The 14,642-nt window shown below is 45.1% G+C and overlaps 1 protein-coding gene across 10 annotated transcripts in view; it reads right to left on the reverse strand.

Moving 5' to 3' along the window:
* The window catches only part of BANP (BTG3 associated nuclear protein), a 117,786-nt gene that overhangs the window by 20,354 nt on the left and 82,790 nt on the right, over window positions 1-14,642 (reverse strand). For all 10 annotated transcript variants that reach the window (XM_019742730.3, XM_074314467.2, XM_019742729.3 and 7 more), the window contains one exon: window positions 14,228-14,266. In XM_019742730.3, the coding sequence (XP_019598289.1) occupies window positions 14,228-14,266 (39 nt within the window). The remainder of the gene's footprint in view (window positions 1-14,227; window positions 14,267-14,642) is intronic.

Genomic DNA, 14,642 nt, shown 5'->3' on the forward strand with positions numbered 1-14,642 from the left:
GTCGGTGTGAAAACGCCTACAATCAAAGGCTCCTGATGGGAAAGACAGGAATCTGCGTTTTCATGTCCTTCAGTTTCCCACAGGTCAGCGAGTGCGTTAACACACATAGGATTCGCTTTTACTCATTTCAACACACTGTTAAAGCAGGAGCTTTAACAATTTCACCAGGTACCCTGATCAGACAGGAACTATGGTTTCTAGATAAAGGACCCCTCATAAACACAGTGAATTAAATAATCGCTCAATGGTTCCCTCTCAAAGTGAGTAAAAGGTGGGGAATGACCCTGTGCTTGAAATTTTCTTCCTTCTGCAGTAATTCTGTCATATAAATGGTTCGAGGCCTATGAGATTTTCAGTCAGGCTCATTGGTGTCTTCTTATCTGTCAGAACTCAGGACACCGCAGGCCCCACTTGCTCACGCCTCTCACCACTGGACAGTCTGGTGGCAGTTCCTCTGATGGACCCCCTTCTTCCCTGCTCAGGGCCCTGGGAGGAAGATGACATGATCCTGAAATCTCTAGACCATGGAGACCAGCAACAGCGGGACACAGTACAAACCACGGAACCCTCTCAGCCTGATTCCTCTCAAGTGTTCTCCACTGCCTACCACTCTTCCGTTCTGGAATGGAACCACCCTAGTCCAAACATGACCACAGTTAAGGGCATGAAGAACAATCTACCAATTTATAAATACGGGCAAGTCAGAGATCCTCGAGTTTACACGAGGGGAAAGCTGTGGCCTGGTCAGAACAGGAATGAAATGTCCTAATAGGTATCTTCCATTACCAATTTCTCTGTCTCTAAAGAAATGAAACATCTGGAGCTCATGACAGAGTGCCAAGGTTCATTCCTGCTTCTAAAATCTCACCTCCCACCCTTCACTCTCCACAAGCCAGAAGTCAGAAATTAAGTTCCTGGTGCAGCAGTGGTAACTTGACTTCCTTTCAACTGACAGCAGCTGCTCTGATGGCTTCTGGAATAGAACCCTTGGGACTAAAGAATCCTTTACACATTCCTTGAATGCTCTGCCTGGCCATTCAAACCAACAGGTTATACTGGCCGGGCCCCAGACATGGGCTTGGGCTGTGCACCCAATCAGGTGGCAGTTCCTACTCATGACACAGCAGGCCCATTAGCAGGAAACAGACACGTTTAAAAGAAGCTTCAGAAAAGCCCGAAGAAATCACCCAAACTTATTTATATAGTAAAAGTTCTACAACTTGGGTCCCACTGAAAAGAAATTTGGAATTACTCAGAAGTCACAATTTTTCAGGTTACTGAGCTGTGAAGTTTAAGGAAGTATTTTTCTGTACGTTTCCAGGTTATTACTCGTGATTAAAATTATCGATGAACATATGCTACTTAAAAATGGAAGAGTTTTGCAAAATGTCTTCAATTACCCTGACTTCACAAGACTTTGATGTGGGACCCAACCAAAGGGGCTCAAGGCGGCCCTGGGTCCATTGACTATTGTGTGATGTGTCCAAACCATCAGAAACATCTTTGGGATTTTATTATAAAGCTACACTACTGCAGCCGCCACTAATATGAGCCCCTTCAAAGACATCATAGTTTCAACTACCTAAGTACTGAAAATGTATATATAGGTAATCATTTCATCTAACTTCTCTCTAAAAATATTATAATACCCTGCTCAGCCCAAACTGTTGTCCAGCTTTTTCCTGGTCATTCCTGACCTGATGTGGTCTTGTCTGTTACAACTGTAGCGACAAGATAAGCCCAAAGGAACACCGCAGCGTTCCCAACTGATGGTCACTTAGCCCGAGACCCCCTCCCTGCTTAGGGGAGGCCAGAAGCTACAGCACATTGAGTTCTCAGGTCTTCTGTGCGCACTGGCATCTGGTCCGTTTTGCTTCATATAACAAGCCTCTGTTGGGGACCAAACAGATTCCTGAAGAATTAGAGCCAGCAGCAGGAAATACTGTGGGCCCCTTGTCCCATCCGGGCCAGCTGCCTCAGACAGGGTGACAAACCCACAGCGTCTCGCTCAATCCAGGGCTGCCGGCGGGCCAGGCTCCTCGACCAGGCAGCAGGAGACCCACAGTTGTTTTCGTGACTTTTCTAGGATGTATTTTGGAACTAGTCAACACCAAACTCACTCCACTCTGACCTTTTATGGCTTAAATTAAATTATATTTTCCACCATTTCTGGTATGGAAGCTTTTCCATAAGGGATGAATTCCCTGAGCTACCTAGGTTCTCCAAGATTTCTGTTTGTGTTTTGGCATGCAATGCAGGAACATATTTTCTTGAAGGGAACATTTTTATTAGAAGTGAAGTGATCAGTGTATGCCATCTGGGAGGCTGACATTGTTCTCCCCAGTGTGTGACAAACCATTAAAAGTGGACTAAAGCCTCCCGGAAATAGAGGAGACATTTACTGCTACAGATAAAGGCAGGCTGTGCACACACACAAAACACACCCCCTACACACACACATCCTATACAAACACACAAGCCCTATGTACATACACTATACACATACGCCGCACACAAACTCCCCTTATATATACACACCCCCTATACACATGTCCCACACACACCCCCTCCACACACACAAACCCCTTTTGCTCACCCACTCCAAAAAAGTCCTACACATCAAATGCTAGCTACTTCCCATCTCTTTTAAGCTTTTTCCCAGCTGGGTTTAGAAGGCCTCGTTTCATGGAAAAAATTCTGAAAGCTACTGAAATTTACTTTGAAGCAAAGTATAAGGAGGGACACAAATGCCAATGAACTCAAAAGAGGTTTAAAAGTTTAAAGAATGCCAACGCTTAACAACTGTCACCCCAATAAACCTTAATTAAAAGAAAAACAAATGCCAAAGCTGTTGTTAGCTGGATATTAGTAACGTTCTCTCACAGATACACAATGAGAATAACCTGGATTTATCACTATGCTGCTTAACTTGGTTTACTATACCCGGGTGTATTCAAATGGACACTTTGGTCTACGTTGCTCAAGCAGTAGTTCGCCGTAATCAGAAATGTCTGGACGCTGATGGTAACCATTTTGAGCACCTCTTGTAATTGCAGAAGTCAAACGTGACTTGTATTCATCTTTTGTTATCAGTATATACTGAGTATTACAATTTTAATATAGTTTTCCTTTCTTAAAACGTTTTTTGGGCACCCTCTGCATATGTATTTTGTGTGTGTGTGTGTGTGTGTGTGTGTGTGTGTGTGTGTGTGTGTGTCGTGTATTATTACAAAGATGGGCTTACCAGAACACACACAAAATCTCCCTGGTTACCAAGTGATCTGACATTGTTGAGCCTATAGACATTTAAGAACTTTTTCATATACATCGTAGGTGATATTAGCTACCACTGGGGCGGGGGTACCTATCAATATCAAAATATCCATCTAGTGGAAACAGTACTAAACCATTTCATGATTCATGATCTAAGCAGCAGCATGACTAAAGCCCAAGACTTGAGAGATTTCCCAGGTGGCTAGAAATCTCTCAAATGTAGAGGAATAACTGACCCCGATTTGAATGTTTCAAGACATAATATTGCCTAGCAACAGAGTTTATTACAAAGTGAGTATTCAAATCTTACTAAGTCTCAGTCTACTAGATCCAAATTCCACACTGCGCATGTAGCCTGTACCTGGAAGCAGCCCTGTGCACGGTTCTGCCCCACACCTGAGGGCCTCCTGCACGCACAATGTAACAAGGCAGGAAACAGCTCCCACGGATTTGTCCCTTACTTTTCTTGTACATTTTCATAGCTTTGGTGACCTCACCCCCCAAAAAATTCCTAAGAGCTGGGCAAAGGAAGCACTGTCATTTCCGTCAAAACAGAAAGAGGTAGAGAAGGAAATGAGAAGGAAAGACAGATTAGGCCACAGCTCATGACAAACAACTCACTCGATTCCTCGGTGGTGATGGTGGTGGTGACAATGGCAGTGATGGTGGTGGTGGTGACAGCGGTTGTGCTGCCTCGGTGATGGTGGTGGTGGGGTGGTGGTGGTGGCAGTGATGATGGTGGAAACGGTGGTAGCAGTAGAGAACTGGCGCCAGTTTGGCCCTTCAGGAGTCATCAGATGAGTTGGGTTCTGGATCCCTCCCTGACTTCCCCTCCTTCCACAATCCTGGAACAGCTACTACCTACTGTCCTCGTGTGTAAAAGGGGAGTAACACTCACCTAGTTCCTGAACTTACCTCATTTCCTCTACAGAATTCTACCAAAGAAGTTACGACGTAGGACAAAGCACGTGACCAGATCCGGAAAGGGACATCTGAGTCACTGCAGGCAGGCAACTAGCTCCCTGCGATGCTTTGGAAGGGAAGGCATAGTTTAGTATCTGAAGGTAATTTTATATGATGGGGAACCTTGATACATTACATCTAGGCTAAAAGAACCCCTGATGTGTTCTTCTTGGTTGTGTTTTGATCTTTATTAGCAACTTAGTATTAACTAAAACAAAGAATGCACTAGCACACTCTCAGGAACGGGTGCCTGTCCTTGGGTGTTGAAGAGCTCAGTAAACAGAGAGCAGCCTCAGACATGGTACTCCAAGAGGAATTTGAGGTCAGCCACCAGAAGCTGCCAATTACCGTATTTCCCTGAAAATAAGCCTTAGCCAGACAATCAGCTCTAATGTGTCTTTTGGAGCAAAAATTAATATAAGACCCGGTATTATATTATATTATACATTTTATATTATATTATATTATATTATATTATATTATATTATATTATATTATATTATATTATATTATATATTATACCCGGTCTTATATTATAGTAAAATAAGACAGGGTCTTATATTAATTTTTGCTCCAAAAGATGCATTAGAGTTGACTGTCTGGCTAGGTCTTATTTTCAAGGGAACACAGTATCCAAAAACAGACTGTTTTTGGAGCATTATTTCTTAGTCACATGAATAAATGTTCAGGTCTTTGCTTTATTTTCTTAGACTCCCCAAAGAAATAAGATGAATGGAATGCAAAAGATATCTCGGAAATAGTATAAATCTATATTTTAAAAATCTAAATTTTTTAAATGCAAAAAAGAAAATGTTATGACTCTTTTAACAGTTCAATAATTAACAATGTATAATTATGAAAATGCATCTGACTTTATCATTAGCAAAGCTGCCTCAACAAAGCACAGAATTAATCAATCACGTAAACGTTCTCAATGTGAATTTTATGCCACACGGGTGGGTGGGCAGGTGTCTGCCTGAGGTCATGACACTGGCATTGACAGACTCACCTCCAACCCAACAGCCTGAACAGAAAAGGTTATGTCTGGGGGTTCTAGCACGTGATTCACCCAATAAATGACTATGTGGAAACATATCCGTCCTTGTAACTGCAGCGGTACCTTGCCTTAGCGTCACCGAACTGCGGGCCCACGCTTCCTGTGGGCCTCTTGTGTGCTTGGCCCTGTGGTCCGTGCCTGAGTGAAACCAGGACTCCCGTGCAGCCCACGCTTCCTGCATGCCTCCCAGGCACTCAGGCAGGACACAGGCCCTGCATATGGCACGGGCCCTGCCTAAAGAGCTCAGAGTCGAGCCACAGCATGGATGCTAAGAGATGCCGTATCCCTCCTTGCAGGCAACCTCGTCCCTCATCCTTCCCAATTCAAGATACTGGCACGTATGTCCCATACTGTACTGGAAACATGGTTACCACGGGGGTTTGCAGGGCCCACAGCCTCCGCTCTTGAATGCCAGTTATATCCCCTCCTGGAACACTGCCACGTGGGGGAGCCTGCACAAAGGAGAACCACGGGCTCAGGTGGACAGCCCAGCTGAGACACTGGCCATGGATCAGCACGCTTCAGCCCCAGGAGTGAGCCCCCAGGCAGGGCAGCCCGCTAAGCCTCCAGATGACCCCAGGCGATCCCAGGGACACCACTTGGAGCAGAACCACCACCCGAGGAGCCCAATAAACTCAGAGTCATGAAAGATAATGAAAGGTCCTCATCTTCAGCCCTAAGCTTTGGGGTGATTTGTTAATACACCAAGCAGTAACTGAAACAAGAGTGACAAACTGGTTGTGTAGGGAAGTGTCCTTGTGCTTATAAGTTCTATGATAAAGTTTTTGGTGTTTGCAACTTACTACCAAATAATAGAACACACACACACACACACACACACACACACACACACAGTACTTACTTATACAAATGTATGGATTTCTGGTTGTTTGTACTTTCATACAATTGAATCGTGCGTGACTCACTGACTGGTTTTTGAATTTAGGCAGTTTTAGAACTAGAATCCTCTGTACTGCAATACCAACACGAATTAATAATGTCTGCGATTTGTATGGACACGCTAACTTCTTATTCAATCATCGTTCCCACTTACATGACTAAGTGGAGACAAACCACTTATGTGGTTTCACTAGAAACACAAAATGCTCAAAGCAATCATCAAGAGTCGATGTCGCAAAGGCAGAACACACACTAAATGCGAGTGCCTTGTCTGTGTTTAACTGCATTTATTCCAGTTGATCGTGCCTGAAATATCCGAATTAACCCAACAGCGAAGGACTCACATCCTTGTTAATGAGACTGAAATGCTCAGCTGGCAAAGGACTGGAAACCAAGCCCACATGCCCGCTCTCTCCTAAAGAATGTTCTTAATTTGTTGAGTTATTACATTATGCTCTAATTAAAACAACATATTTTCTATGCCTTATGCAATCTAACCCCCCAAGAAAACAATTATCTTTGGAGAACACAGAGAGGAAAAAAAATACAGCCTTTTCGATTCAGTTCACTTAAATGAGTTACAGGAGATGTCTGGTTTTGATATGAAGTCATGTGGCTGAGAGCTTCATGTCACCGAGCGTGTGACCTCAGAGCACTCTTGCTTCCACTGTGGTGCCAAAGCTGGGCCCGTCTCCTGTGTTGACTCCACAAAACCCGCTGCTGAGGCACACATCACAGGTTCAAAACCATTATCTCCCCAACTGGTCAGGCAGATGTAAACTTTAGTACTTTATACTTGCATGTCACAATTTGTTTTGTGGAAGCCAATTTGATACTGGGAATCTTTTCAGAAAAAAAGTCCTTTCTTTTTGGCTGCTTCTTTCCTCCACTACTCAAATTTAACCTCTCCGCATAATCTCTCTACTTCCATGTTTAATTCTATAATTGTAATGCAATCTCCTAGACTGAGCCAGATTGTTTAGTTATTTCTCCAACTGATTAGATACTTCTGAAAATTATTTTGAGTTGGCTAAGTGTTCAATCACAACAAAATAATCACATCTAAACCATGTACGTCTTGCTATCTAAACTTTGTGTATCCCATGATTCCCTGTAAGCACTTGGCAATTTTTACCCCAAATTCCCCATTCAAACTGAAAAACTGTTATAAAAACCTCGCAGTCAACTGTTAGAGTTGCACGTGATTTCTGAGAGGTTGGCGTGAGCTGTGATTACATCTGAGCTTGCCCTATTGTCTTGGCTCCAGTGGTTTAAAAGTATCGGCTGTCAGCTTCCCTACACTTGCCTAAGTGTTAGCCCCTGAAGCCCAGAGTTTGCTTCTGCCAACACCTGGGGGCACTGCGAAATTGGTTCAAATTTAGATTAATATCTTTAAAATTATTTCGTTATAGTACCTAGTCCCAGCCATGTAAAGAGACAGCATATTCACACCCAACATTTTAGTGAACTACTGCAACGTGCACAAAACACACCAGCAACAAGTTCATGAATCACTATCAAGTTAGGTCATTGGTGCTTTAAAGGCTTTGACTTAAGCAGAAATCCTCTGTGGACATAAAAAAGAGTTGTGAGAGTGTTTTAGTGGTATCTGGGAAAAGGTGTGAGTTTGGGATGGGCTGGAACGTACTGTCATTGTTCCCACTTAGACATCCGACTAGAAAGCCCCCAAGCCCTTAAGTCTTGCTGTCCAGTGCATTTTAGGAAGAGCCAGGATCTGAAGAGTGCGGATGCCTCACTAGGGCCAAACTCTGACTCACACGCACGAGTGCTTCCCTTTGATCTCTAACAAGGGCTCACAGAACAGAGACGCACACTACACTCTATTCCACCAGACCCCACCATGCGCAGGCTTTGCTGTCCGGAGCCAGCTTTACCTGTCCCACAGGTGAGGCGGGATGAGTGAAGAGTGGGACTGAGAGTAACCCCAGGCTCTGTGTATCCCCCATCCCCGCTCATTCTCTGAGGGGAATCCTGCCTATTTTCCCCATCTCACCTGAAAAAGTTCTTCTGGCAAATCATCGCAAGATATGAGCGCACCCGGCTAACCAGACACCTTCCTGAGCTCACCTGGTGAGTGAAGGGGCCCTGGACTCCAGCTCCGGGTGCTGATCTGCTGTACTATGTGGGGATTGGGGGTGGCAGGCCCCACTTCTGAGGCTCATCCAAATCTTAAACCTTGAAAGGGGTTTCAGAGATACTCTGGTTTCCCAGGAAGAGTGTGACTTTCAAGTAACATGGCCTGTCCACCAAGCGCCTTGGGCTCCTGTTCTCTGGGCCGACGGAGGCAGGAAGCACACACGACTGTCAGCCCACGCCACAGGCCTCTGCTTCCTAGAACATGTACTCACAGCAAAGGCGCCCAGGACAAAAAGTGAACGTTTCCTCTCCTCCGTAATGGCATCGTTTCGCTTGACTCCTCACTTTCCCCTAAAGAACAGCCAGTGTCGCAAGGAGCAGAACCATCAGGCCGGCGTAGCACTGGAAGTAATGAGGCTCCTGGATGGCAAGATGCAAACCGCTGAGTGACAGAAGCCGAGACTTTATGGGCTATGGCCGAAGAAGTTCCAGTAAAAAAAGACAAACACTGTGTTACTGGAACACTAAGCACCATTAATCGGAATTTAAGGGTTACTCCCAAAACCTTTTTAACCACATCATTCTTAATCAATGCTCAAAACTGGGCCAGGTTGTAATCCTGTATTATTCATTTAAAAGGTCTTCAAAAATGACTTGCCAAGGTTAAAATGTCCATATAACTTTACAAGGATTTTCTATGTACGAAAAAGCAAGGTCAAGAAAACACGGTCACCAAAGTTAGCCCGAACCGAACTCTGTGCCTTGGCCTTCCCACTAACGTGGATGCTCTGAGGACTGGTCTGTTCCTGCTCGGCCACACTTGGCTTCCTGGTTCAGGGAAAGGAGCACGCTCACTGCAACACATGAAAAGGCTGCCTTGACCAAGATGGTCATTCTCCCTAATGAATGTTTGGTAAGAAATGTGACTGGAAGTTTTCTCCATGGAATTAGGATAAGCGTCCACAGCCTTTTTCCATCCCAGCGTCCGGCGCTGTGTTACTCGCCAGGCAGGCCCAAACCTTGGCAGCACCGTGAAACATAATCTGGGATTTTCAATAACACCAACATAATGCCTCCTGCCATCCAAGATTCCACGTGGTAACAGTTCCCTAACATGACTAAAACATGTTTATATTACGTTTGGCATTTAACAAATAATTTTAATTCATTTTAAATAGCTAAGTTCTAATCTAAATTGTTTCACAGTGATGAGGCTCAGAGGATCTGCTTTCTCTGAAAGGCTCATTCATGGCTATAATTTTAACAAGGAAGGGAACATTTTCTAACTAATGCTTTAAGTATACGAGTATAGCTTTCTAAATAATGTCTCCAAAAATCTCTCTCTCTCTCTCTCTCTCTCACACACACACACACACACACACACACACACACACACAATAAAACTAAAGGAATGTTCTCTGCCAGACTCTACATCAAGAATTTCTAAGGGTCACAGCGCAGGGACATCACTCGAGAACAGAACAGACCTTACTTTGAGTGTGGAAAGTAAAAACTTCTTCCTTCAGAGTCCATTCACCACTCTCATGCCCTGCCTGCAGGGGCAGTCTCTGAGGGTTGGGACAAATGCACCCACTTTCTCAGAGAGGCAGCTGAGCGGACAATGAGCATCTATCAAGTGCCACCCAAATGCCAGGCTGAGCACTGGGCAGCCTTCTGCTCTTGATGAAGGCACAACTTCCTGAAGCAGGTCTCCTTTCAGTGACGAGAAAACCCAAGCAAAAGAAGTGAAGTCTCTGCCCTAAGACGACGCACTCACGGAGTGGCAGCACCGAGGCAAGACTTAGATCCCAGTTACAACCCTCCCACCCACCCAGCTCTCTTCCAAACCACATCCCACCCAAAGCTGGGCCTAACTTCGTGGCCAAAGCAAAGGTCTCAGGAGGCAGCACCATGGGAGTGCACCGATGCAGGTGTGGCCAGCGGGGCAAGAGCCCTGGACAGGTGCTTTACCTCTCACTGCTGACCTACTGGGGGTGGGAGGAGCCCCACAACCCTAACTTTCTCTGACAGAGAGTAAGTGGGAGATTCAGGTGCATTAGGTCCAACATGGCTGCAGGCCCCCATGGAGAAAAGCCTCTCTGTTGCTGGCGGAGGCTGGCTCAACATCCCAGGCTGTTCCCAGCAGGGCCTCCCAGAACAGAGCAGCTGCAACTGACCCTCTGGGACAGGGCTCCTTCTCTCCCTCACCTTCTTTACAAGGACAACATGAAGGCACACGATAAATGAGTTAATTTAAAAATACTCACTAAGAAAGGACAGTAGTATGTAGTAGTTAGTAGTAAGAAATCGCCTACACTCCACTAGTACCTATGGTCAAAGTGGGGACAAGAGAAATCAGCACAGTTTGAATTTGTTGAATAACGTGACTTTCAACACCAAGAACCATCTGGAACAAAGCCAGAGACACGTGTGAATAGCTAAAGGACCAGCCTCAGGCCCGTGCATCTTTCTCCAGAGTCCACGACCAGAATTAGTGACAGCATCTTAATTTCAGCCCTAACAAATCTGGCCACCTGGCTTTCCCCCAAAACAGCAGATTAGATGCAGGATGAGGAATGACCACTACATGAAGATGGGCATGGCCGAAAGCGGAAGGAAAAGAAGAGGAAACATGCACACCCGACGTGGTTCAGGGCTGCCTCAAGCCTGCTCACCACTCCCTGAGTGCGGATTCCAGCTAAGCCTCCAGTTCTCTGGGGGTCTGCAAGTTGTTCGTCTTTCCAGATCCTTCCTTCCCACATTTGAGAAGCACTGGGCACTGCTGTAAAGTACCCACAGCAGACCTGCCAGGTGCCACATCCCCGCATGGGCGGGGACTAGAGTCCTCTGCTATTTAATTTGAAGAAAATGTATGATTCAGAAAGTATGGTCCACTGTCAGAACCATGTTACAGGATTATGTAAATGCAGTATAATAAACTCCACATGACAGGAAGACATCAGATCTCCCTGCTGGAAACGAAGTTTGCTGCGGACTTGACCTTACAAATCCCACCACAGGCAGCTGCAGTCAGCACACCGCGCGCTTCCTTCCCCTCTCCTGCCTGGTAACAAAGGGAGAGGTACTTTCACAGAACCTGCGCACTGACTGAGAAAACACTCCGCCAACACAAGCAAGACTAGCAACACGTATCTTAGAAGTAGAAAAAAGAAAACCCAGGATAAACATGACCCTAACATGGAACAGAAGTGAGAAGAGGCTTGCCAACGCCCAGCATCAGGAAGGGAGACTCCTGGGCCATCAGCCCGTGTCATGTTTAGCTGCTCCGTAAGGATTCCCAGTGTTGCCACATAGTCAACTTTAAATGGCACTTACACGTACTGAATAAGAATTTAACATGAAGCTGATGAGAGGGTCACTAAACCTCTGAACTCAAAAAGATAGATGTAATTTTGCACACGAGTATATTATGCAATTTTTACGTAATTTTTCAATTACGTCAATAATACATTTTTTTGCGGGCTTCTATAATTCAGGAGGATTTTCTGTTCCCCAGAGTCATGGCAGCCATTCAACACCTTCCCCCCATAAAACTGGAGAGTAGCTGTCGGGAACGTTACGTGAGGGAAGATTCGGGGGCTGCATGTGGATGAAGGCGAAAGAGCCCTAGGACCCCGGGACTGTCCTCTCATGGGCATGGGAAAGAGAGGAGGCAGGGAGGGAAAGGGAAGGGCAGGGAGATGGAGAGCAGAGGCGGAGGTGGCAGGGGCAGAGCGGGGCGATGACACGGCAGACACCCCTGCCTGCAGCAGGCTGCGCTTCTTAGCCAGCCCGATCGGTGACATCCAGTTGAGTGGGGTGTTCTGCATCTTGCGAAACACCCTTCTGTGTCACAAGTACACGGTCAATGTAGAAAACAAGGCTGTGATGAGCTGGGTAACTTAACAGGAACAAGAACTGGACCAATGACAAAATACAAAAAACGATTTCCAAAGGAAAACAAGAAAGGATTCGCTAAAACAGATTTAACAGAAAAAGGGGGCTTCCTACGAACAGAAGGTACCAAATACTAAAATTCCTCTGGCCACCATCAGCGTTAGTCCTGCCTTGAAGTTCTGTCCTTAACTGAAGGTCCCACAAATGTGACCCATGATGAGAATCAGGTAGAGGTGGGAAGGCAGCAAGAGATTTTATAGGTGACTAATAAATTATTATGTGTGTAACACAGAAAAGTAGATGGTGCAGTAGTTCTATTTATTTTGTAGCAAGGTTGCTAAGAGTCCGTGGGAACCTGGAGGAAGACGCGCCTGCCCAGACGTGAATCAGTGGTAAATCAGGGCTGCTCGCGTGGAACAGGCCGATGAGGCACGAACGTGAACATAAGCAAGGCAGCAGCAGCTGGTGAGTGTGAAGAAGGGGCGAACACAGAAAGCACTCTTGTTTGGGAAATTTCCAGAAGGTGGCTCTTGCGAAGTAAACTCTAGGAGTCCCTCCTGAGTTGAAAACTGTGGCTGGAGCTCCTGTGCCTGCCGTACCTGTCCACAAAAGTTGGGTTCTCCGCCTGCATGACTTATTAGGGATGGTGTTGTCTCTAACCATACACAGTGACACCATATGAAACCCCGACTAATTTCAAAGTCTCCAGTGGAATTTTGCTCAGGAATAGAAACACAAACAAACAGGAAAATCAAAGGTAATAGACTTACTTTGCTCATAAATTAAAGTTGAGCAACATTTTAATCAGGATAAAATTTCACTCCCAGGACAAATACAAACCACTAAACTGTCAAAAACAAAGAGATAAACTGCTGCTGGTGACCGGTCCTCTCCTGCCCCAGCTGGGACATCTCTTGTCTGACCGAGTGAAGTATCAGAGAAAAGCTGCTGAAAACCGATTTCTATTGGGCCTGGCCCAATAGCTCAAAGAAACAACTGTGGGTTTTTCACATTTTGCGTTTCTTTGGCTTCTTGGCTCTTCCAAGGCAGTTATATTTGTATATTAATATTGCTTCAGGACTCTGATGAAAACCTCATGTGTATGTTCAAGATGAAACTTTCGAACTAAGAAACTCCCATTTAAACAAATGCTTTAAGGTCTGTCGCAATTCTCCCAAGGCGCCCTGAGGGTTCAACAGAAAATCCAAGGGATGTAACTATCCTCTCGCTTCCCAGGCCAGCGACACACATTCTCCACAGCCCATTCATGGCAGACATCAGGCTCTCGCTGATGACAATGGGAATGCACACAGGAGTTGCAAAGGAAGTGTGCACTTGGTTTTGAGAGTAACAAGTATTATTACCTTGACAGTAAATGGACTCGGTGTTTATGGTTCATAAGTTATGTGTTATAAAAATGGGAGATCATCCAGACTCTAGTTCATAATTATTCAGAGGTTACAAATGAAACTTGAATGGAAACTTGTCAAAAGGACACGTAAATTTTAATCCTCGAATTCACCAGCAATTTCACTTGATCTTAGAAAGCAAATCACTCCCTGGAAACCCTCACAGTTGGCACACTTCACTTTGTGAAGACAATTCATATTGAGTGTGTTCAATGACTGTTTCAGTTACTTGTCTGAATTTAGAAAACAGGCAGTGGCTGGAGTTTGTCAGTAATACCCACAAACAAACCTACCATATTCTGATATACGAGTATAGCTACTGTACAAACACGGTCATTGACAATATTCATGCAAACTTACAGAAAACGGTGATCAGCAAATGGGGGTGTTTCATCTGGAAGGCAAAGAGCTACCTGAACCCCCAAAAAGAAGCCGATGTAGCCCAGAGCGCTGCAGTCCACATGTCCTCGTCCTTCAGGACGTCCTTGGCCACCAGGAATACAGCCAACATTTCCCCAGGGCTAACACTGTTCCACCCTCTTCCTCCTCGCTCCTTCCCTGTGGCAATGCAACGTCTAATGATCCACGACAGCAAGCAGACACAAAGTGAAGGCAGGTGAGGAGCACTTACCTGCCCATCCTGTCCCACGTGGTGTATCTGTAGATTGCCCTGCAAAATGGATGAAAAAAAAGAGAGATCAAGCACAAAAAGGACTTCAAGACACAATGAGACAGAGATAGGATCTTCCCCACGCCATTTGTGAATAAACAGCAAAACCATTAACATCAATTCTACAAAAACTCAACCCTTGTAGCAAGCAATAGGACCCCCCCAAACAAAATACTTAACCTGAATTTACAGGTACTATTTTTCCTTATAAAAACAAACTCAAAAAAATCATTGTACCCCCCCCACCCTGACCCCAAATGAAAATGTCATTTTCTTCTTTTTATATTGAAACAAGTTTAGACTTACAAGAAGAACCAAAAGTGGTATTGAGAGGACCCGTGTAACATTATCACAACCAGCAAATTGACAGGACACA

This window comes from Rhinolophus sinicus, chromosome 8 (genome assembly GCF_057876585.1).
Source record: "Rhinolophus sinicus isolate RSI-liver-muscle chromosome 8, RSI-T2T, whole genome shotgun sequence".
Taxonomy (NCBI): Eukaryota; Metazoa; Chordata; class Mammalia; order Chiroptera; family Rhinolophidae; genus Rhinolophus; species Rhinolophus sinicus.